Here is a 25,560-nt window from a genome sequence, read left to right on the forward strand (position 1 = left end):
TCATTCAGGCCGCGTCTGTGACCGTGAGCTATTTAGAGGAGCTGTCTTAGAATTTGTGTTATGGGTGTGTTTCCTTTGCTCGAGGACTTCCAGGGTTCCAGAGATAATGTGGAATTCATGAGAGGAATGCCACGCAGGGGTTCCTTCCTGTCACCTGACTCCATCACTTCCCGCGCTCAGTTTCCGCCGTCTGAATCTCGGAGGAGAATGGTGAGGCTGACGAAAGGGGCAGCGGAACCCGAGCGAGGCCCCTCTCGTAGATTTGATGATGATCGGGATGAAGCCGACTGCTAAACACAATCGAAATGATGAAAAGCGCAGATCTGAAATGTTACCGCTGATGTAAACGATTAGAAAATTTGCAGGAGCAAATGAACGTGGGCAAGAGATCAAATGAAAGGGATTAAACAAAGAAAGAGTTTGCTTTAAATGTGTGTGTGTGTGTGGGGGGGGGGGGGGGGGGGGGGACATGTGCATGAAAAAAGGCAATAAAGAGAAAGAGAGAGGTGATGGCAGGATCTGTATGGGGCCTCTTGGTTTTTGGGCAGCAAAGGGGAGGCGTGCCAGGTAATGGTTTCCAGACACACACACACTTGCACACTAGTAAGACTACACTCTAATTTGATTTGGAAATCTGACGGGATAAGGGGCGTATATGTGGATGTGTGCGTATGTACCTGGGGCCATTTTTTCCTTCTCACTTCTTGCTTTTTCTGTGCATCTGTGTATCTGTATGATCTGCACGCCTGTGTGAAGAGGTTAAGAAGGCCAGCTGCAATATCAGTGAAAGTGCAAAGATATGAGATTGAGAATGAAAATAGTAAAAAGAAAAAACAGAGAAAAAGATGAAAAGAAGAGCAAAAAGGGAGACAGGAAGAGCTAATTAAACTGTGGAAGGATAGATGTGGAGGAGCGGGTGGGAGGCGAGAGGGCGAGATGACTTAACTGTTCAAAACGACTCCACCCTCAGTCGCCAACGCAAACGGCAATTTCCCATTGGGGTAAATCCCCCACCGTGCCCTGTCATAGCCCTCCTACTTCTGCAACTGGTGTATGCGTGTCTGTGTTTGCATGTGTGTGTGTGTCACCACTTTTCTCTGACATTCCTGTGCAGAGCAGGGAGACGGTGAGCTGAGCTGCAGAGAGGCTGAGCTGCAAACCCAATTCAGAAATCCACTTGAAAGCAACTAAGGATTTTCTTTGTTTTCCTGTCATTTTTCTTGCACAAGCCATTGTTTTCTTCCGATTCTTTCAGAGAATCTGCCTGCAAGTCAGCTGGGAAGAAGTCTTGCATTCTTAACACGGGATTCCTAGAAAAGCATCCTCTCGTTTCCTCCTCTTCCCTTTTTCTCTCCATCGCAAACCCCTGGAGATAGATTCCAAGTTTGCCAAGTTCCAGAGTTTGGGAATATTTTTGTGCTGCAGCCAGGAGCGGCTGAAACAACAGGGGGCACAGAGGAGAAAGCAGCACTTAAAGGGTGAGTTAACTTAAAAGATCAGGCTTTTTTGTGGAGTCCAGCTCTTGTTGGCATAATGAGGTTGGTTACTCTCTGAAGAGGAATGCAATAATCCTTCTATTCCGAGCTAAAAAACTTTTGTCTAAGATGGCAAAATCCTGTTTGTGCAGTCTAGAAACTGATAGAGCTTATTGTTAATGGTGCACAAAAGTGGAGCGTTTTGCAAAATCTGTCACTCAGGAGTTTTAGTTGCATGTTCTGCTGATCCACGGCTGGGACTCGGGTGGGTGTGAAGCATCCACCGCACATTAGGCTTAGGAGATGATGAGACGACAGAGAGAAAAAGAATGACATTACTTAGGGGGCAGGTATATGCAAAACGAAAAGGCAGGGAGTAGCTGGGGAGTTTCATCCTCTTTCTGTTTTTAACATCAAATAGTGAGGACAGCTGCTGGGAAAGGAAGCGAGCGATGCACACACACATTATATTCCAGTGTCCCAGGCACAGGCTCGGATAAATGCGCGCAGATGTTGCATGCATGTATGCAAAGAAAGGATGTCAAGATAACTTATGGTTGCTTTATTCTCTCTCTCTCTCTCTCTTACGCACACACACTCACAAGAAAGAGATTTAAACAAACACATCTTTGTTTCATTGCACTCATCTGTTTAGTTTACTCCTGGCTCAGATCACAGTATAATCCCAGAGCTGTAATCAATACTCATACACACATACACACATAGACACACATAGAGACACACACACACACTGGCCATAGGAAAAAACACACACACACACACATACAGTACTTGCTTTTTTTAGGAGAAATAAGTCAGTTCAGCAGATGCAGCATATGTACAGAGCATGGAGCAGATATACTCCAGCAACAACATAATAACAACATATCTTACTATTTTAATCAACTCTCATTTACTTATATCATGTTATAATCTTTGCTGTGCAGCTCTAACAGCTTTAAGTTTGATGCTGATGTTAGCTGTGAATGATGGTTTGCGTGTGCTTTGTTCACCTCCCCTCCTTCGCTGATTAATGTCACTTTTCTTCGTCCAAAACAACTCCCCATTTTCTTCCTATATCTATTTTTCCAACATGTTTATGCAGCACGTAGCGCCTTCCAAAGAAGTGTCTGCGTCATGCTGTTTGGTGAACAGACCTCGTAATGTGATGCTTTGACTCTGGCACGTTGGTTTTTGTGATGGCACAAAGATCAGGAGTGTTATTACTAATAATAATCCTGACAATGACTTCCAAAAGTATCCCTGAAGGCCATAAAAGTGCACCTGCTAGTGAATTGATGGAGCCATGATATCCGTGTGCTGTTATGTTGAAACATGTGAATAAAAAGGTCAGGTTTTAATCATTGTATCTGCAGCAGATGATAAACTACATGGACAAAAGTACAGGAGCTGCTATGCTGTCTAAACCCATGTCTGCTGCACAGTTTTTGTGCAAGAGGAGGTTTGGAACGGACTTTTACGCACTACGCGGCTCAGCACTCAGCAACCTCACTCTGCAACTAATTTGGAATCACAAAATAACCAAACATTTATATGTTTGGACTGTGGGAGGCGAGAACCCACGCTGGCACAGGGGAAGTATGCAAACCCCCCACACAAAGATCTCTGCTGCCCAGTGTACTCAAATCCAGGACCTTCTTCTTTTTCTGAGGCAACAGTGTTGCCAGTGCGCCTGCCAGATAAGACTTGCTTTAAAAAAAGCTAATGTATCCTATAAATATATCATGAAACTTGGGTAAAGTCCTTTTTCTTTGTGTTAAGAGTCAAATAGGTGATAATATGTATTACAGCAGTGTTTTCCACAGACATCGTTTTCCATTCATCATGTTATCATCGGTTTGTTTCTCTGCAGACCCTGGCTCCTGTAAAGATGGCTGACGTATTGCAGCCAGACTCCAACAGCCTGCAGATACCAAGTGAGATACACACTCAAACACTGACACGCACGCACACACACATCAACACTAGTTTGCTATTGCAGTCCTGTCCAAATGACTTCTCCTTCTTTATCTGTTGGACCGTGGACATGCTGACCTTTCCATGTCCCTCTCCCACTTGGGTATACTACGCACTTCACATTCCAGTGGCATTCCCACGATTCCATTTCATTACGATTATCACTTTTTGATCTAGAGAGGTCAAGTGTGTTTACATTTGACCTAATCTTCTAACATCCACGGTGAAAAATGAGGTGTTTTCTGCAGTTACTCAGCAAATGCACTTTCAGCATGTTAGTATCAGTAGCTGAGGACAGTTCAGAACCACCTCCTTTCTTATGATAATAGTGTTCCCATAACTGCATATCTCCTTAAACAGACAGGATGACCTTTATGTTTGTTCTCAGGGAGTGCATGTGGTGCTTTTCCAATATTAAGACTTAAAGAAACTTTCATATTTGAGAGGGGATTCACCTTCACTTCCCTCATTAGCCACATCCCCTGTTAGCACCACTGCATATTCACACATTTCATCTCCTCCCTTGTCTTCCAGGTGAAAACGTATCCACTCCATCTTCGCCTGCCACAGCCAGAAATGACTGCAGCATCACTCCCCTCACACCCTCACCCTCACCGGTAGCTACTGCACGCGCACACACACACACACACACACACACACACACACACACACACACACACACACACACACACACGGCCACTCACCACAGGCACGCCTACACACTCATTCCTCTCTTACTACTCATTTAACTTTATATAAAGTCCTTAAACGAGGCCTGCAATGCCACATCCACTTCTAACTGCTCTTAGTGGTTTACCATAACATTTATCTTACAGTATAAAACTTATGGAGAGACTGAAATTAGTGGCAAAGAAACACACCAACTTGGCGCCAATGTATGCAAGTAGAGGTCCATCAAAAATAGCTTCTGATTTCTAAGCCTGCTTATTAATTCTGTTCTGACTCTGTCCACTAATGTTAGCAATGTCAGTTTAAAAACACCACCAGGTTTACTGATAGAAACCGTATCCATTCTTACCTCTCTGTCTCTCATCGCTCTCTAAGAGGGTGGAGGTCAGGCCCCGGATGGCTTGTCCATTCTCCGTTGTCATAGCTATAGACTTTGGGACGACCTCCAGCGGCTACGCTTTCAGCTTCACACAGGACTCGGAAGCCATACACATGATGAAGTAAGAGCCTGTGTGTATTCTCATCAATTATATACTCTGTATTTTTATTTTGAAGTTTTGACAGTGGTTCTTCACTAAATGCAGGCGGTGGGAGGGTGGCGACCCTGGAGTGGCCAACCAGAAGAGCCCAACGTGTCTGCTGCTCACTCCAGATTTGCGGTTCCACAGTTTTGGGTTTGCCGCTCGAGACTTCTACCATGACTTGGATCCAGAAGAGGCCCGGCACTGGCTTTACTTTGACAAATTCAAAATGAGGATCCACAGCACAAGTGTAAGAAACAGATGTGAAAATAGGGACATCTCGTACCCGGTGTTAAAGGACATTATGGTGCACTGACATGTGCAAGAGTGGGAGATTTTTATATCACTGCCCACAGCTGAGAAGTAAAACTGTGGTTGAAAGTAACAAGCTTTAACTGGTGCTGCAGACTTCCTGGTGCGGCGTTTTGTTTTTTTCAGCAGTTGTGATTGTGTTTGCTGCAGGACCTCACTATGGAGACGGAACTGGAGGCGGTGAACGGTCAAAAGGTCAGGGCCATAGACGTGTTTGCTCATGCCCTTCGCTTCTTCAGGGAACACGCGCTGAAGGTACACCTCAGATCACTTCATTCACCACTGCAGTACACTGAATACTTTCTCATATTCTAGGATAGGACGTGAATGTGTATTTGGTGTACCTTTGTTTAGCACTTTTAAATGAAACCCCTTGGGAGATCACTTCACTCTGTGTGGTTCACTTCAGAGTACAAGAAGAAAATGATTTTTTTGTGGGGGGGGTGGGGGCTCCTGTTTTAGGAGGTGAAAGACCAGTCTTCATCAGTGCTGGAGGGAGATGAGATCAGATGGGTGATTACTGTTCCTGCTGTGTGGAGACAACCTGCCAAACAGTTCATGAGAGAAGCAGCATACCTGGTATGAAAACACATTGTTGTTTTGTTGATTTTTAAAAATTATTTTTATTTTTTACAGTGTATCACGGTGTTGTGCACATGTGGATACACAGGGAATCACTGTGGAGTGTGTGTGTGTGTGTGTGTGTGTGTGTGTGTGTGTGTGTGTGAGAGAATCGGAAGAATAGGAAGAACAACGGGCCAGTGGAAAGAAAGATAGTGAATAAAGCATGAGATAAGGACTGATGTTCTCACAGAGGATTATTTACAATCTCTTTCACACACACACACACGCACACTGCTCTTTTCCTCTTTGCACATCTTCCCACCCATGCACACACCGTCCTCTATGAACTGTACATAGAAGATGTAGGAAGTGTACGTACAAGCCCAAGAATGCAAGAGGTCCTATCCCAGTATAAATCAATGGGAAAGGACCAGCCTGGGAAAGACTCAACAACCTTTTACTCTTAATGCCACCCTTTCTTTACTGACGCAATGTCACGGATTGCCAAGGCAAGCCGTGTGGAATGTAGAAAAGGACCCAAAGGGCAGCAGCTCTGGAGCAGGTGAGTGTTTATTAACAAAAGAAAATACAAACAGCAATGGCGTGGGTGAAGGTGAAACAGGAAAACCTAAACTGGGTAAAACTAACAAAAACAAACCAGAAACGAAGATGCAGAGGTCCGGGGAAATACATACGGAGAGACGCAGGGAGACCGAGGGGAAACAACACAGACGAACCAGCAATTACTAAGACAGAAAATACAATTTAAATATACTCAGAGAACACAGGGAGATTACACACAGGTGGGAGACACAGCTGGGAGTGATAAACATGACGAGACTAGGGAGGCAAACTGAAAACACTCACATAAGACGCAGACCTTCACAATAAAACAGGAACTTGCACATGAAAGGACACAAACTAAGAAACGCGGACTGGATACTGGAACACACGGGCAGAACAGAGTAAACACTAACCAGAGGAAGAACAGAACCAAAATCGAAGAGAAAACACAAAACGCTGGGTCAAAAGGACCCAGGATCATGACACGCAACAAACACTGTGATTATTTATTTACTTTTATCTGCCATCTACCATTTAGTCACTTTAGTACAGACATGAATAGTCGAATCCATACACTTTTTGATATTAACACTGATACATACACACACACACACACACACACACACTTACCCTGAGCTGGCTCCTGGCTTGATTCTTGGGGCGTGTGCACTTCCTGCTGGTGATGATGTCATCATGGCTAAACAATGAGGGAGACCGGCGTACAAACACAGGAAGTTTAAACTAGACCCCCGCCCTGCACGCACACACACACACACACACACACACATTGACACTCAACTTTACCCCCAATATATCATGAGTTATGCTTATACACCTCTCCTACTCTATTCAGCGTTTTATCCCAACTGTCAGTGAATTTGCTCCCATTGCTGTCATTCACCATGTGTGTTTGTTTCTATTTATTTGTATCCACTGTAATTCAGTGTGTGTGTGTGTGTGTGTGTGTGTGTGTGTGTGTGTGTGTGTTAAATAACATTGACATTTGAGTTATAAATATATGAATGGCTCCTTTAATTATCTCTATTATTACAACATGCATTCATGCATTCACTTTATAATATTTCACTTTATAATATTTTTCTTTTTCTCCCTACATTAGCTATATTTTTAAAATTCATAATACATTCATGATTTCATATTCTAGTTTTCTTGATCAAAATATTAGGGAAATAGTGAATGAACTTGCTTTTAGCAGACAATACCTCCTCCAGAACCAGGCTCGGCAACGGGCAGCCATCTGCTGCGGCTGGTTGGGGGTGAGGGGAGGATGGCAGGATAGAAGACACTCTGTGGAAGACAGCCAGAGATTAATAATAGCTAAGGATTAAAATGCACAGTGGTGTGTAAACACATAGAGAGTGAAAAAAGGTGAGTGAAGAAAAAACATTCAGTGTATCACAGGAAGCTCCCAGCAACTTGCCAGACCTATTGCAGCAAAATTAAGGGAGGATTCAGGGTCACCTGATCCAGCCCTAACTATACGCTTTATCAAAAAGGAAAGTTTTAAGCCTAATCTTAAAACTGTCTCCCAAATCCAAGCTGGGAAGCTGAAAGCTGAAGACTATGCCTCCCATTCTACTCTAGGAACCACAAGCAGGCCAGAAGTCTGAAAGCAAAGTGCTATGTGCAAAACTAGGATCAAGAGATATGTTCATGGATGTAAATACAAGGTGCAAACCACTGGTTACACTAAAGAACTTAAAGGCCAAATTAAAATTTGCCAGAAATATTGTAAAAGAGGGGGATCCTTTGGACAATGAAACAAAGAAAGATGGGAAGAAAAACGTATGGAGACGTAAAAGAACAGCTCTTGATGTGAAACATACCACATCATATAGTGGAGACAATGTTACAGGACGGGCATCTAATGCTGCCAGTGGAATCAGTCTTCAATGATGTTGTGACTGCTAAAAGAAGTATCAGGGTGAATTCAGCCAAATGCTGTAAAACTACTCATACAACACTTCACAGTGCAAATGGATAATACCAGAGAAAGACCAAGTCAACCACCTGATCCTTAACCTACAGTTATTAAATCACTTACTAAAACAAAACTGAGGACGCAAAGATTCACAAACAAGCAACAGCTGAAGGTGGATTTTCATCCAGGTACTAAAAAGTGTTGCCTGTCAGTCAACAATATGGGTAAAGCTTCTGCTGTGTCCTTTATAGGCTGGTCTGGTGTCTCCTGACTGTCCTGAGCAGCTCCTCATTGCTCTTGAACCCGAGGCTGCATCCATTTATTGTCGGAAGCTCCGCCTCCACCAGGTGATTGACCTGAGCATGCAGCCAATCACAAACGGCCTGGAATTGGATGTCTCGCGGCCCTTTGATTCCAGCTTCAGACAAGGTAGAGAACAGAGAGCATGTGTGCATGTAATTTCTGTTGAGCAGGGGTCTTGTTGTTGACTTTGCCATTAGCATGAGCGTGAAACCGCGCTGTGTTCCTGGAAATGCTGCTTTTTGATTTCACTTGGGGGTTGTGGGGTCTTTTTTTCAAAGGCTAAATGCGCCTCTGTCAAAGACAAAGAAAGAGAGCGCACTAAGCACAGCGATCTGAAGGCAGATACTACTCATGGCTCAGATGACTTTGCAGTTGTGTGTGCGATGAAGTGTTTGGATAGACCATAGGGTCTGATCGGAAACAGACCACAGAAATCCCATGAAGAGGATGCAAGGAACTATTTAACACATCAGCTCTTTAATTAACTTTACGCAGTGCCAGAAAAGCTTTTCCTTAGAAGTGTTTAGTGTTTAGTTAAGTTTGTGGCAGTAGATCACAAGCACTTAACATTTCATAAGAAATCACATGAAACTCTTAAAAAGGAACAAGCTGGAATTTCTACTCCATTTTACACTTTTTAAATGAAAATAGAACTCAAATAGTACTTAAAGGCTGCTACAGTTAGTGCCAACTGACAAAAAAACAGGAGCTTTATATTGTAAGATATTGTTAAGGCCCTACAATAATACAGAGAATAAATCAGATGACTCCCTATGAGCAGGCTCTTGGCAAAAGTGGGAAGGAAAAACTCCCTTTTAACAGGAAGAAACTGAGGGCAGAACCAGGTTCAAGAAGAAGTAGCCATCTGCAATGGCTGGTTGGGGCTGAGGGAAGGAAAAATGTCAGAACAGTGATGCTGTAACAATATAAGTGAAGCATGTAACTGGTTTATTGAATGTCAGTAACAGGAGTGTGCAGTGTGTCCATGTTAAAAATAACAATTTTAAAATACACAAGGAAGAAATACTTAAGATTAGTGTTTTTAACGGACAGGATTCACCAAGTGCTTTGTAGAATATAATCTAAGCTAATAGAAAAAGCAGGTAAATGACACAAAATACAAAAGAACATTTGAAAAACAAATTTAAAAAAGACAAAAAATAATATATAACAAAATTGTAATTATTTAAACATGGCTAAGAGCAGCGCAAAGCCTCAAAGGCTCTATCATTGCATGTCCTTAGATCATAACATGGCGCAAACAGTCATTTCAGATTGTTTGACCTGAATGAGCTGGCTGAACACTAAAGTTAAAGAAGCACGACGACATGCAAGGTAGCGTGACCTTACAATGATCTGTAAGCAAGGGAGAGGATTTTTAACTGGATCATAGATGTTAAAAGAGGCCAGTGAAGGGACATTATAGTGGGGTGATACTGTTAAACATTTACTAAATTAAAAACCAGAAAATTACACGTCAATACAGGGAGCGGTGAAATATTTCCCTGGTGGAAACATTTGTTTAACATGGACAGGGGTTGATCAAGGATAACCTCTAAATTACACATACTGACATTAACAGCAAAGGCCAACAGTCCAGATTATTCTTGATGACGAGGACGACAACCAGAACCAAAATCAGCATCAAGCTGCAGAGTTTTACCATTTTTACTGATCCCTGCTAGCATTTTTGGCATTAGCATTGATAACCTTACAGACCTCATGTGGTTTGAGAAATAAAGCTGGCTATCATCAGCAAATAAGTAACAATTGAGCTTGTTTTAAAACTTTCAATAATCAGTCCCAGAGATGTGAGACAAATGAATAACAGGGGCCCAAGAACCAAGCTTGGTGGGACTCAAAGACACAAAGCCTTGAACAAAGACAGCAAGGTTTCTTGGTATAAGAGATCATTTGAACCATTTTAGGGCTGCATCTGAGTCACGTATGGATGGCCATCAATGTCAAAGGCATCACTGAGGCCTGTGGCTTAGTAAGCATGGGTTCATTAGAAGAAAAAGGTCACTCTCCATCGAACATACCATATAATTAATGATCTCATTTAACTCTTAGTAAGTAAGTCCTATTAACTGAATATGTTAAGTCACTAATAATTACTTTGAGTTGTCTAAGTGATGTACTACATTTGGAATTTAATTAAAAGATTAAAAGATGAAAAAACGTCACCAGCTTAAACAAATTAAGGAAATCTGGTTCCTTTTTTTGGTTCTACCAATTTTGGGGGTTTGTAGTGTAGTTGCCAATAGATACACTAAGTAGATCAATACTTAGTCATGTTTTATTCATGAAAATCCAAAGCTATGACCCAAAAGTTTGCCAAATGAAATGAAAATAAATTCAGGCAACATTTCTCGGTGAGTGTATGCCTACAAATTACTTCATTCACATGACACATAGTAATGTGAGCCGCTGTTGCTATAGAAATCTGGATCAGAGCGCAGCTTTAAAAGAAAATTCAAATATGGGGATTTACAGTCGGGAAAGAACCTCCAGAACCAGTACACAAGTGAGAACTTTAACAAAAAGCCAAAATGCAACAAAAAACTTCCAAAACAGAAGAGCGTGTCCTTCGTGCCCACATGAAGGAAATACCACGAAGATGTAGCAATGAAGAAAAGTCATTTCAAGCTGGGGAGAAAGAAGAGTGATGCATAATTCAGTGGGCGCATATGCTGACCAAAATCCCCTGCAAAGGCCCACTTATACATATGCAGTCAGTGACACACACACACACACACACATTCACACACACTAAACACAGGATATTGTAATTGGAACAAGGTGCAGCGAGACTATGATCTCACCCCCTCCTGGCCTGTCAGTCTCCCCCTCCTTCACTCACTTTCATTTTTCCCTTTATTCTCCCAGACTTTCTCTACCTCTTTCGCTTTTTCGCTCGCTTTCCGAGGACTCGAGCAAACAGACGTATTTACACACACACACTTGGTCTCCCGGTCGTGTTTTTTTACTATCTTTAGCGCGTCTTCCACCTCATTTCATCTCCAAAGATAGCATCGGGGAGTCGTTAACGCACACACATTTTCTTTTTCTGCTGTTTTATGTAAATGGTTTCCAGACTTGCGTTCCATCCGTCACCCCTGTAAAACATACACGCAGGCACCGGCGAAATCAAGGCCTGTGTGATTGTGCTTTTCTTCGTTCAGCTTATTTACTATGTGCGACCACACACAAACACACACACACAGAGGTACATACATTACCTTCTGTGTCATCCAAGGTCCTTAAACAACAGTAAGTGTATATTTGCTTTCGACACAGTGTTGCCCAATAAGTCTCCAACCTTTGTTCTTATTCCCCCACAAACCCCCGTCCATTACTCTAATTATTGTGGTGTGTGGTGTTCATGCGGTTTGAGAAAACCATGTAAAAACCACTTTCACCAGCACTAACCTCCATCAAAAGCCGTGCTCGCTGCCTATGACACACATGTTTACGCTTGCCTTTCATCAGGCTCACAGTTTACCAAATGACTAGTGCTATATATATTTTTTTTACATTTTAACTTTCTCATCTAGTTTTCCATTAATTTGTAACTATTTGGTTCTCAGAACCATTATGTCTCCTTTCATGTGTTCACCTTGACGTGTGCAGGCATATATAGTGTATCTGCTCTGTCAAACAGCCTGTCAGGTATGCTGTATTTTTGCCAGCTGCATGTGAGCCTGCTGTGTTTTTGTTGGCCTCCCCCATCCGTCCACTTAGCCCGCCACTCTCACAGTTTACACGTGGAGAACAAACAGAATGTTGAAATTCGAGCGCATTCTTCATTTCCAACAAATTGCTCCTGTCACATAAAAATATTATGACCGCACGGTTTTCTTGTTTAACTTGGATCGGATGATTTATGCTTCGTCCTGCACAAATGCCATAAACTCTCATATGTAGCATAAATTACAAACATTTATCTCTCCGGTTGAAGTTGAGGAAGATTGTGCTTTGGCTCGAACCTCTTTGCATTGAGGAGTAGTAGTCAGAAGCAAACTTAAGTGTCTGACCGTGCACCAAGTGTGTTTATACAGAGAGATAAAGACTGTTTGAATCCAGGCGAGGCGGTGCATGGTGGTGAACGGTGGTGATGACTCTATGGGCTCGCAGCTGGAGAGAGTCCAGAGAAATTCCTTCTTTTTTTTAAGTGCATTAATCTTGCAATTAGTTATTTGGTCACTTGGAGGCAAACAGTTATATTTATCATAAGTTCTTTATTCCAGATCATATAAATGACGGTCAAATTACTGGACTGCAGGGCTAATGGAGAATTCAGGAGGCAGACCTACTAACAGACACCAGATTTGTCAGCTGCACATCCATGATCCAAATCTCTTTTTTAACCACATCTACTGGATTAAGATCTGGTGACTGTGGAGGCCGTTGAGTGCCTCCTATATGGCACAAGATGAGATGCATACTGTTTCTGTGCACAGCTGGGATTCTAGTGTGTTCATGGTCTGCTCTTCTACTGCTGGGTCACATATTTAGGTTAGCAGATGGGTGGAGGGCTTAATTATCAGTTTAGGCTAACAAGCCTGGTTAGTACGCTGTATCCACGAAATGTGAAAATGTACAGATGGAGATACTTGCTAATTAGTGCTCAGTAACACACTAAGAAAAAGCTGGGATTTCATCAACCAAGCTCAAGTGCAAAAGTCATGGGTGATCAATGCCACACAGCAGGCCATTAATTTTGTTAGATATTTCATTTATATTAAAATGGTCCAAAAAGCCATAAATTAGCAAAGATCGGGGGCAGCTGCTCATCATTCAGAGTGGCTAAAGTGCTAAATTAACCATAAAGACCAAAACTGGTTTTTGTACCAGCCTATAAATATGTTCATGTTACTGATTTTAACCTGATCAAGCGCCTCCAAAGGTGTAATGGATAACACTTGGCAGGTGAAAGGTCTCTGGCTTGATTCCAGCTGGTAACACAAACTCCCCTTGGGGTTGCATCTGCAGGGCATCCTGTGAAAAAACTGCCAAATCAAACATGCAGAGCTACCTGCTGTGGAAACAGCTGATAACAGTGTTTGACAGAGAAGATGATGAACTGTTTTCGAGAATTCCCCTTTGATTCCATGTTTTTCTCCCAAAATTAGTAATCAGAAGCATCACTTTCACCTCAATGCTCAACTTTTTTTTTTTTTCGACTCACAGAAAGACAGAAGAGGTTCCGGCTCGTGCCTCTGAATAGCAAAGAAACAGTAGATAAATAAATAAATCATTCTGTGCGTGTGTTCTGTTACAGCAAGGGAGCAGCTGAGGCGATCTAGACACAGCAGGACCTTCCTGGTGGAGAGTGGAACTGGAGAGCTGTGGTCAGAGCTGCAGACTGGTAAGGCCATCTGTGCGTATGTGAGCCTAAGAGACAGGCAGACCCCACATGTGGGAGATATGGATGACTTTGACCTTTAACCCCAGCCTGCAGACTCTGAGGAACAAACCCGCCCACTTTAATAGAGGACAAACCCCAAACCTGATGTTTGCAGGTTCTATTTGAACTGATTTAAATAATCTAATTATGGCTTCCTGATGTGTTTTAATAATAAGATCTTTTTTTTTGTTTGTTTTACTGTAAATATGTATGATGGAAAATTAACAATTACTTTGCATACTTTGCATTTTCCTGGGTTATGAAATGAAAGTTGTTCACTCTGTTGTTGAGGCATGACTGCATTTTGTGGAGCCACGTGCGCCTGCTGACCCTTAGTGCGCTCATCCCTGTCAACACACACACACACACACACAGGAAGGACCCAGCCCATGGGACTCTCTGCACGGCAGATACAAGAAGAAGAGACTCTCTTATCTTCCTGCCTTGCAAACATCCTTTGATTCCTCCTCTTGTCTTATATTTTTATTTCTGTTCATTTCCACCACACACCTTCTTTTCTCTTCCTCACTCGCTTCTACACGTCTCATGAGCTCTCGTGTTTAGGGTGCAGTCGTCAGGGTAGCTACACGAAAACTAACCCTTATCACCAGACATATCACAAACATACACTCTAGCAGGGGAAGAGCAGCAACCACAGATGCCTCAAGGTTGTTTACATTCAAAACACTGCGTGTTCAAGAGTTTCTGGGGAAGCTGCAGACAAACCAAATATACACACACGCATTTTTGCATCGTCCACAAAAATGAAGACACGTTATCTTCCACGATTTCCTCCTACAAGCTTGATGTGCTTGATATGTGTTTTTTTCTTTAAAAAATCTGAAATATGAGGTATGAAAAAGCAAAAAATGTTCTTAGGATGCAAACAAAACAACAGCATGTGTTCATCCGTGCCCTCTCTGTTCAGGTGATAGATATGTGGTTGCAGACTGCGGAGGAGGAACAGTTGACCTGACAGTCCATCAGATTGAGCAGCCACAGGGAACTCTTAAAGAGCTCTACAAGGCCTCAGGTACATCCTTTTACAAAGGACAAAAAAAGCAAACACATTTCCTACAGTTTCTATAGCTGCGGTGTTTCCGCCAGGCGGTCCCTACGGCGCCGTCGGAGTCGACCTGGCCTTCGAAGCCATGCTGTGCCAGATCTTTGGCGAGGACTTCATCCAGAGCTTTAAAGCCAAGCGGCCAGCGGCCTGGGTGGACCTCATGATCGCGTTTGAGGCGAGGAAACGCACAGCGTCTCCGGGCAGGACCAACGCCCTCAACATCTCCCTGCCTTTCTCTTTCATCGACTACTACAAGAGGCACAGAGGGCAGAGTGTGGAGGCTGCCCTGAGAAGGAGCAAGTGAGTGTGGGCTGAGAGGTGCGATGAGTGAACAACGAGCGTACGTGCAACTTTAGATGACAGAGTGATTTTTTACTTCCTTCTGTGTGTGCAGTATGAATATAGTGAAGTGGTCCTCCCAGGGGATGCTGCGGCTGACACAGGAAGCCATGAATGAGCTCTTCCAGCCCACCATCAGCAAGATTGTGAAGCACATTGGTAAGAAAGACAAATGTCCAGAGAAGGGGGCTGCTGCGCACATGCTATACACAAAAATGTACTGATTGACATAAAAGACCCAGGCACTTAAAAACTTCCTTTTCCTTCCACTCCCCACTTATGTTTTGTGTACTTTCACATAACTCTTCTGTTTAACTTTGCAGTAAATCTACTAGGAGAAACCTGAAAAACAACCCCAGGAGAAAGCCAGTGCAAAGGCTTTCCGAGATAAAACTAGTATTCAAGCTCAACGAACGCCGTGCTCGGGCGTCAAGATGAACCTGTGCAGAATAGGCCCTTGAAATTATCGACATTTTTAAGGGTTTTTTGGAACCAGAAGTGACCGTGTTTCAACAACAGGGTAGAGTTGCTTGTTAGCAGTGGCAAAATTCAAGTGCACACATTAAAAACATAAAAAATAGACGCAGCTACCATGAAGTCACCCATTAATCCCATTTTGAAGCCTGGAGCGAGATGAATTTCTGCCATCTTTGTGTTGAAACTGGATGTGAGAGAGGGCGTGTCTGAGCGTAAAACTGCTTGCAAATAGCCTAACCTGGATGATCCTCATTTCTGAAATCAAACGACATTAATATCTTATTCGAAACAAGTGACAAACGCATGTGGGAAGTGTTTATCTGTGTCAAATCAGAGAGCTTTTTCCGCGTAGACAGGAAAGTCTTTTTGTAATCACAGCTATCGCCATCTGGTGGCCGTTGAAAGGAATGTAGGTTTCACGCGCTGATGCTTTGGCTTCGCAGAAGCTACGTCCATCAATTTATTGTCTGTGAGTGCGCATAACGGGTTAATCATGCGCAATAGATTTCAGCTAATTAGTGCTAGGTAACTGACTAACGAAATAATAGAATTTAACTCATCAAAACTAAATCACCACCTTTTGAAAAAAACAAATTTAAACAGAATCCTAGCAGCTCTATTAGGGGCCCAGTAATGAAATGCAGTTGTCATGCAGAAGGAAATTAGCTGCACTATTTTTATACCAAGTTGTGACCATGTATTTTCCATCATTCGTAAAGCCTGGTTAGGTTATAGTCTTTTTTAGGACCAATATTTGGTGACTTTTTAATGCAGATTTTTCCAAAACACAAAACAAAAACATAACAAAAAAAAACGGATTACATGGACTAAAGATGGGACATGAGTTTGCTTAGATTCTTGCACACTGCTTGAACTCCTGACCTTACTAGATTATCGACTGCCAAAAGCATGAAGTGTGCTTATTCAGATGTAAAAGGACAAAAGCTGCTACAGCTACAAATTACAGCTCAAATCAATCAAAACATAATGGCTTTCCTTGAGACCCTTTTCAAGATGGTTGTGATTTCATTTTTATGTTTTCCAACCTTTTCAAAAGAGAACAAAACCAGAAAAATGCAGTCTGTTTCAAATCAAGCACATGCCAGTGGTACATTCAAAACCATGGAATGGTTTCCCAGTATGAATATTTGGTGGTCATTAAAAGAAAACTGGGAGTCAACAAAGGGTTTGACATGAAGAAACACCGGGGACAGCTGCTGGAAAAGGCAGAAATTCTCTCAATGGAAAGACAAATTACTTAAGAAGCTTTATATCTTCTTTCTTCACAGAGGAGCTGATGACAAAACCAGAAGTGCGTGGTGTGCGTTTCCTCTTCCTAGTTGGTGGTTTTGCAGAATCCCCTATGTTGCAAAAAGCCATCCAGAAGGCACTGGGGAGGACGTGCCGCATCATCATTCCTCACGACGTTGGTCTTACGATACTGAAGGGCGCTGTGCTCTTCGGGTTGGATCCCACCGTGGTGAGAGTTCGGGAATACCGGAAAGTATCGGAGTAGTAATGTGACACATTATCTTACGATCGTTCTCTCTCGCTCTCTGTCACAGGTCCGAGTGCGTCGTTGCCCTTTGACCTATGGTGTTGGTGTCCTGAACAGGTTTGTGGAGGGACGCCACCCACGGGATAAACTCCTCATCAAAGACGGTCGTGAGTGGTGCACGGACATCCTCGATCGCTTCGTCTCCGTCGACCAGTCGGTGGCCCTGGGCGAGGTTGTGAGGCGAAGCTACACGCCTGCTCGTCTGGGCCAACGGAAGATCATCATCAACATCTACTGCACCGCCACCGATGACGTCACATACATCTGTGACCCTGGAGTCAGGAAGTGTGGCACAATAACCTTAGACCTGCCCGAACCGTTACCGCCACCGGGTGCGGTGGGAGGAGCAGGAGCAGGAACCCCAGAGAGAAGGGAAATCAGAGCGACCATGCAGTTTGGCGACACGGAGATTAAAGTCACGGCCGTTGATGTCATGTCTAACCGCTCCGTCCGGGCTTCCATAGACTTCCTGTCTAACTGAGGAGGAGCAGGAAGTGGAGCCGTGGATGCAAAAACACACATTAGCTGATTGGAGGGATGATAATTTTAGAAAAAGCGGTACTTTGGGAGTGGGCGACATGTTTTGTTGGAAAAACACTGCATTCTTAGGAGCAACTTAGGATGCAAGAAGATCAAGAGAGAATCCACGCTTCACAAACACCAAAGTCCTTCAATCTCTTTGAAGTTGAAGAGGGACAAAGTCCGCCATGTCTCGCCTTATAATGTCGTCAGCAGCATTTCCCGCCAACAGTCAGAGAAACACTTTGTGAAAACGAATGAAAGCTGAGCGAGACACAAACTGACTTTACTATCTCAGTGACTCTAACGAAACACAATATGCTACCTAATGAGTGAAACTCGCTCATGTTGATCGTTAAATATACAGACTTTTACCTTTGGGCCTCGTGTAATAAACAATGCCTTATTTAAACCAACGCAACGCTGCAGATAAAACGTCACCGACTGGACCGCAGCCTTGTTTCTCTAATGTGAAAGCACTCCCCCTAGCGGTGCAGAGACTGACCTACAACACTGCCTTGGAATCCGTCAAAACACATACTATAAGAAAAGAACTGTGGCTTTATAACATTTAAAATGTTTCAAACCACTTTGAACAGAAGTTGTGCTATTTGAAGACGAAGCTCATAAACCTATCGTGACCTCTAAAAGTTGTGAGCTTTTATTTTGAGAGGAAACTATTAATTTAAATCCAATGCTTAATTCATAATTCATCAGGAAACATTTGGCTCATCAGCTGATAAACGCCCCACTATGTCCACCAGCTAGTCGCTAACATGTCCTGTTTTAACATATGGACTTTCTCATCCAGTACACAGCAGGAAATAGCCCTCTACAGATGCATCGTTACTACTGGAAACACTAGATGAAGCACCACATGCACATAAGAACTCACTCACTACCTGCAGATGGATGCAGCTTTATGTCTTTAAACTGAAATCTATTGTGAAGTTCCTTAACCCTGCGTTCCTGCCATTTCATTAGGTACACTTAGGCACGCAGACATGGTCATGATGACCTGCTGAAGTTCAAACCGAGCAACAGAATGGGAGCGAATGGCAACTTAAGTGACCTTGAATGGAGAATGGTTGTTGGTGCCAGAGGTGCTGGTCTATTTCAGAAACTGCTTATCTACTGGGATTGTCACACACAACCATCTCTAGGGTTTATAGATAAAGATCTGAAAACTAGATAACATCCAGCGAGCAGCAATTCACACGGGCTCACCAAAACCTGACAAGACTGGAAAAATGTTGCATGCTTTGATCATTCTTAATTGTGCTGCAAGGTTTCAATGATAGCGTCAGAATTTGGCGTCCAAGCAGATAAGGCACGATGTCACAAACTCAAATCACCACACTTCTCAGTGCAGTCGAGCGCCTTTGGGATGTGGTGGAATGGGAGATTTGCAACAACAAATCTGTTGTAACTGTGTGATGCTGTCACGTCAGCATAAACCAAAATGTCAGAGGAATGTTTCCAGCATCTTGTTGAATCTGTGCCACGAAGAACGAAGGTCAAAGGGGGTCCAACCCGGTACTAGCATTGGTTACTAATGAAGCAGTGAGTGTGTCGTTTTGTACAACATATATGAGAAAATGCTAACCTGATCTATGCACTCAGTTACAACTTATGTCTAATAAGCTTCAGACCTAAGTCAAAGGTCTTAATCAGCACATGTGTATGTTGTAAATGATGGTCCCCACTGTGGAGGAAAGAGATGATAAAGCTGTGGAAAGCCTAACTGGCAACTACAGAGTTGTTACAAAATATGACTTTGCCAAGTACTTGACATCATAGTTGCGACATCCATCTTTTATAAATACTGTGTAATTGTTACTTTATAGATCTAATAATTCTCAAGATTTGATCAGTGGAGCCTTGTACTGAGTACCTGTACAAAGAAAATCAGGTATATGTGTGGAGCTAAGGTCACGCAGACCTCATGTTTAAACCAGTAACTGTCTTCTTGTGTATTTGTGTAATAACCCTAACACGAATAAATATAATTCCGACCGCATCTTTTATATGTTGTCTAAACTGGGATGCATTTGTATCCACGTCGCTGTTGAACACAACACAGAACTTCACTTGTGTCTGGATCACTTCTTTAAAGATCTGAGTGCTGAGACAGACGTTAGTCAGAACAAACAGTCCAGGTTTCAGCTGTGAATTTATTGATGAGAGTGCTCCAATAAATAGTTTCACACAGCGGGGCTAACAAATGGTTCAGAACTGCTCGACATTGCATCAGTGCTTCACTTTCCATGTCACACAGCAGTTTGTCACGTAACACAAAACCAAATTAGAAGTTATGGAACGACTCCTTCAGATCACAGGACACAGGAGTGTGTTACTAAAGAGGGGGGCTGCTGACAGTCTGCTTTCACTTCACCATTCCTCAGTAAAAAAACATAAAATGTGTGAAAAGATGCAGTGCTTGAAATGTTTAATGGATGTTACCGTGTGAAAGCTTTAGTAAGAAAACCTACAGACAAAAAAAAAAAAAAACCCCAAAAAAACAAGAAACATCAGCCGTCATTCTTCTTCTCCCTGCTGTTTGACTAAACGTAACATCTGCCGTGTGTCTGACTGCTTACAACACCTCATTTTATCCAAAATTAAAATCCAAACGTGGGTAAAACATGTCAAATCTTTGTCTGCATCGCTACAGGAGACACATTCTTTCTGGCGTTTGGATTTAGTCCTTGTTTAAAATGGGGTTTTGCTGTTTCGCGTCGTTAGTGAGCATGGGGTCTCCCGCGGCCTCTGCCCCTGCCGGCGCCACCTGGAGGTCCGTCCGCAGTACTGCGGGGGTTCTTGATCGTCTCGTCGACCGACAGGATGAGACAAGCTGCTTCTGACGCCGCCGTCAGGGCGTTGATCCGCACTATGGACGGCTCCCACACGCAGGCGACAAAGTTGTCTGCGATGTCCTCGTTGTTGATGTCCACACCGTACCACATGCCCCCCTGACAGGTGACGGATGAAGCGCACAAAGTCACCTTCACTTTAAATACTACCAGGGATTAAAAGGTGTGTGTGTGTTTGTTTGTTTTCTACCTGTGCGTGTTTCGCCCGCAGTTTGTTCAGGATGTTTGTGGCGTCGAAGCCGGCATTGTCGCACAGCTGTCTGGGGATGATCTCCAGGGCCTTGGCGTATGCTCCAATCAGGAGCTGCTGTTTTCCGGGGATGGTCCTCGAGTAGTCCCGCAGGTACTTGGACAGCTCCATCTCTATGGCTCCTCCACCCGCTACAACAGAGTCATTCTAGGAAGAGGGTTGATACAGTTAAGACACTGGAAATCAAAATATACCAATGACAGTGGCGAGCAAAGATAAACCAAACTTACAGGAAACAAGAGTCAGAGACGGGGTCACAGCAACTCAAAAACAAGCTGCTTTCTCCTCATGAAGCATTGCTGAAGCTCTACTCATGTTTCAAGTCAAGCAACCAGTACGCATGTAATTTATCATCATCCAATTACAATCTCACTTTTAAGTACAATCAAATGTTTTTTCCTCCCATGTGCACAAAATAAAAACAGAGACTGATTCTTTAAACTCAACCAGGAATAATCAGCATCTGAAAACTTGTGCAGCTGACCTTGATGGCTCTGCGCACGATCATGATGGCATCGTGCAGCGACCGCTCCGTCTCCTCTGTGAACTGCTCGGCCCCGCCCCTCAGGATGATGGTGCATGTCTTTGCCTTCGGGCAGCCCTTAAAGAAATTGTACCTACACAGAAAAAAATACACAACAAAACACAAATTTGTCACTTTAAAGTTGCTGCTTTACCAATTTTGCCATTGCAGTGACAGTTTTGTCTTTTCTCACACTGACTAAAATCTCATCCATCCATCAATCCTCTTCTGCTTCTCTTGGGCCGGGGTCGAGGGGGCAGCAGCCTAACGTTGATTTAGACTTTAACCTGCATAGTAACCGGAAACTCCTTTTATCCCTAAACTGCATCCGACCAACATGTAGTTAGATTTCTCAGGGAGGTGCATGTATGCAGAATTATAATACACGTGTTAGCAGAGGAGTCCAGACCTCTTTAACCCCACCCAGACCATTTGAGCAATATAATCTTTCTAGCGTGTCCTGGATCTACCTCACCCAGGAGACGCCAAGTATGCATCCATATCAGCTTTATTCTCGAGCTTTTGTGCTGGGCTGCAACGCACAGAAGCGGAGCTGTGACTGAGACGTGAACTCTGGTGGAGTGAAAGAAACCGTTTTGATGAGGTTCATAACAGCACCGCTGATCTCGTCACCTCTAGTGCAACCCACCACAAACAACTCTCAGAGGGATGAAGAATATGCAAAACTGAATGTAGCATAATTATTATAATATGTTTGGCCATTACACTTATGTATGGTCACAATAGATGCCTCTCTCACCTCTCTCCTCCGACCTGGACCTCTTCAAAGAGCTCACACTGTCCCAGCACATCGTTGGTCATCGCTCCTACAGACGTCTGGATGGAGCCTCCGCAGGCCTAATGGTTACATTACACAGTCAGCTGCTTTCACCCTCAGAATCAGTCCAAGCATCAGCACTTTAAAAGCCAAGTCGGCTCCAACTAGCTGTCATTCTTCAAGCTAAATGACCAACTGCAGTTTTCAACATAATAATCAACTACCAAGATTGATTTTGGATTTTTGGCGTCCCGGTTGATCCATAACAAAAAACTAACAGTTTGTGAATGCCTCACCATCATGGTCCTCTTCAGGTCTTCCTCCTGAACCCGCCCAGCACAGAACAGGTCTCTGTCAGCGAAGAACTGGGTGGCCACATCACCGATGGGCAACTTTGACAGGACCACCTTGGCTCCTGACTGGTAGATCTTCTCCAGCTTGTCGTATAAGATGTTCCACTCTGCATCCACAATGGCCTGGTAGTCCTGCAGCAAAGGTTCAGGTTAGAGGGAGCGTGGAAACAAAACCCTTTCACAAACAGCTTTGTGGCAGCTGATTCGTACCTCCACAGATTTCACACGGACTTCAGCGTTGTCCTTCTCGGCTTTCAGTTCCAGCTCCACATTGAGCAAAGCGATCTTTGGATTTTCGTAGCGTTTGGGCTGCATCTCAAAGCCGGCGTAGGAGAACGTCTTCTTGAACGCAACGCCAGAGACCAGCTGGGACTCCTGAACAATTTAAAAAACCAACATGCTGAGGTAAGACCATGTATGATATATTATCTGCTTCTTTAACACTGTTGTTTTGAAAGATTTTACACAGGAAAATCACACTTCCTGGCACCAACCTCCAGAGCTCCTCCCTGGACCTTCTTGATACCGATCATTTTCAGAGACATGAGCTCCTCCAGTGACATGACTGCATCCACAACCATTTTGGAGAAGAATTCCTTCTGACCGGCGATCAGCTTGGAGTTTAGAGCTGTGGCCGCACATTTCTCCAACAGCTCCCTCTGCTCTCTGGCGCAGTGAAGCAGAAAAGAGGTCGTCAGCTGTACTGCTCACCGGAGAAACATCAAAAGTTGCTCAAGTCAAACAGAGAACTCACTGCTTATCGTCTTTTTTCACAGAGACGGCGATCTCCTTTATCTTGCCGACGGCGAGATTGGTGGCGGTGCGGAACGCTCTGATGATGGTCTGCGGGTGGAGACCCTCCTCCACGTACGACTTCAGCTGCTTCAGGAACTCTGCAGCCAGGAGGGTGACGGAGGTGGTGCCGTCCCCAACCTGAGGAGAAAGACTGTGTCAATCTGAAATTCCTGACAGCATAAACTCTGATGCACGAATGGCCTCAAACAGCTCACCTCAGCGTCCTGGGAGCGAGCAATGTCCACCAGAGTTTTGGCCGCAGGGTGAACCACATCCAGCAGTTTCAGGATGGTGGCTCCATCATTGGAGATTGTGGCCTTTCCTGGAAAAATAAACATTTGCATTACACCGACTGTGCCGCAGACCAATCTAGGAACAATAACGCCTTCTTTTCCCCCCATCCATCTCACCTCTGCTGTCCACCATCAGTTTGTCCATCCCTCTGGGCCCCAGGGTGGTCCTGACAGCCTCAGAAATCACCTGCAGAAGGAAACACGAGCAGCACATTTAGAGGAATTCAAGAATGTTTAGTTAAATTCAGAGCAAATGAAAAATAGACACAGAACTACAAAGAGATGAGTTATTGTTCTGACCTGGCAGGCATTGATGTTGCTGATGAGCTGGGGAATACCCTGAGATGTGTCCGTCCCCTCCTTAAGCAGAATAACCGGTGTGGGCTGAAGTAGAGAGGGAGACACAGGAAGACAAGAAGAGAGGGTAAGCAAACTGATAATCTGCTCACACCTGTCAGCAGCATCCATCATGACTGGGCACCTCAGAAATCCCATCATTCTGCTCGTTTCCAGCACAACGTTAGTGTTTTTGGACTCCGCTACAGGAGCTTTGCAACAAAGCCTCTCAGTCTGTCCACTATCTGGAACAAACCATTTTAACACACTTCAGCCTCAAATTTCTTCTGACTGTACCTCACAAATAGAAGGTGGCTGTGGTTCATTTGCTCACATTGGTGCTATTTTAAGTACATGCATGCTGATCTCAGGTGCTTAAAAAGCAGGCAAACAGATTTCTTTAAATTTGGTGATGTTTCCCCTCTCACTTTCAGTTCAGAACTGAAGAAGCCTCTTGGATAAGAGGCTAAATGTCTTCAACCAACCTAAAGAAGTCCACTCGCCTCCTTTCTAAGCTCCTAAGACGATCATGACCCGGATGACTGAGAACCTACACAGACATATACACTCTGACATCACACAAATCCAAGAATAGGAGGAAAAAGTCCTGCAAAAGCACTGTGACAGTGACGATGCGCAAACATCTATTGTACATCCACATTGCCAGAAGGATTGATGTCACATTGTAGGCACTCATAAGGATGAACAATGTGTCAAAGTACAAATGCCTAGGTTATTTATACACGACATCGTTGTAGCAATAGCTTTTGTCAGTGGTGTCAGTGCATGCATGTAGGTTTGTACAGCTCGCATTATTTTCCGGGCCATTAGCTTTCAGATTTTTACTGCTAAAAGCAGAACAACACACAAGCCGGTGCAGCTCCTCAGCCGTACAAAGAGGCTAAACACAGCAACTCAGTTCATCACAAACTAGGTGGAGGGCGGTATTAAAATCAAATATGTTCAAACGCTGAAAGCGAATCCACGTGAAGTAGATAAATATGTAACTACACGACGCTAGCTCAAATTTTAACACTAGTTTATAGGAAGCCGTTTAGCATCACCGTTAGCATCGTATCCGCCCATTGATAGCGGCTATGCTAGCATTGTCTGGCTAAAAATAATAACCTTTTTAAAAGCTATTTCATAAAATAAGAGCTTTCCGAGACTTCTAACGGCCCGTCACCGACACCAGGCGCACTCCGGGAGACCATGTTCTCTGATAAACTACAGGATGGAGATGGATTAGATGTTGAGTGTGGTGCATGATGTTAGCTGACTCACCATCATCTTTGCAGTTCTTTCGAGAAGCTTTCCACCGGCATCGGATCCCAGAATGCTTTTCGAAAGCATGCGCTGTTGGTGGGGGTACGTTCAAGAACAAACAGCAGTAGTTTATCAACGTTTTGAGATGTACTATTTCAGGATGTTATGATACTGAAATAAAACAAGTGTTGGTGATATGAGCGTGAATTATTTATCTGCAGCATCAAAGTGTCTCGTTTAAAATAAATAAATAAGCAGCATGCAATAAACGTCTTCGTTTGGCTGCTTTATTTAGAGGTCCCAGTGGCAGATCTCCATCTCACTCTATTCCTGGCATCCTCCTCTGTCCTCCTTCACTACATCCAATGATCTTCCG

The 25,560-nt window shown here is 43.6% G+C and overlaps 2 protein-coding genes across 2 annotated transcripts; one reads left to right on the plus strand and one right to left on the minus strand.

Moving 5' to 3' along the window:
• The first annotated feature begins 1,006 nt into the window (after positions 1 to 1,006).
• Positions 1,007 to 19,744, plus strand: LOC309702886 (heat shock 70 kDa protein 12B-like). Its single transcript, XM_082527521.1, has 14 exons — positions 1,007 to 1,478; positions 3,349 to 3,412; positions 3,987 to 4,069; positions 4,518 to 4,642; positions 4,727 to 4,913; positions 5,126 to 5,230; positions 5,438 to 5,554; positions 8,297 to 8,474; positions 13,633 to 13,719; positions 14,687 to 14,791; positions 14,866 to 15,124; positions 15,219 to 15,322; positions 16,930 to 17,120; positions 17,206 to 19,744. Exons 2-14 carry the CDS (start codon positions 3,367 to 3,369, stop codon positions 17,677 to 17,679), a joined length of 2,061 nt encoding a protein of 686 aa, XP_082383647.1. The 5' UTR covers positions 1,007 to 1,478; positions 3,349 to 3,366; the 3' UTR covers positions 17,680 to 19,744.
• A 127-nt stretch (positions 19,745 to 19,871) lies between these two features.
• Positions 19,872 to 25,274, minus strand: cct7 (chaperonin containing TCP1, subunit 7 (eta)). Its single transcript, XM_082527682.1, has 12 exons — positions 25,203 to 25,274; positions 23,883 to 23,966; positions 23,700 to 23,769; positions 23,505 to 23,611; positions 23,249 to 23,427; positions 22,989 to 23,160; positions 22,705 to 22,869; positions 22,438 to 22,626; positions 22,124 to 22,221; positions 21,325 to 21,457; positions 20,781 to 20,987; positions 19,872 to 20,689 (listed from the first exon to the last, which is right to left on the minus strand). Exons 1-12 carry the CDS (start codon positions 25,269 to 25,271, stop codon positions 20,459 to 20,461), a joined length of 1,704 nt encoding a protein of 567 aa, XP_082383808.1. The 5' UTR covers positions 25,272 to 25,274; the 3' UTR covers positions 19,872 to 20,458.
• Between the last annotated feature and the right edge of the window lie 286 nt (positions 25,275 to 25,560).

Source organism: Aulonocara stuartgranti (assembly GCF_965226115.1).
Source record: "Aulonocara stuartgranti genome assembly, chromosome: 3".
In the NCBI taxonomy this organism is placed as follows: Eukaryota; Metazoa; Chordata; class Actinopteri; order Cichliformes; family Cichlidae; genus Aulonocara; species Aulonocara stuartgranti.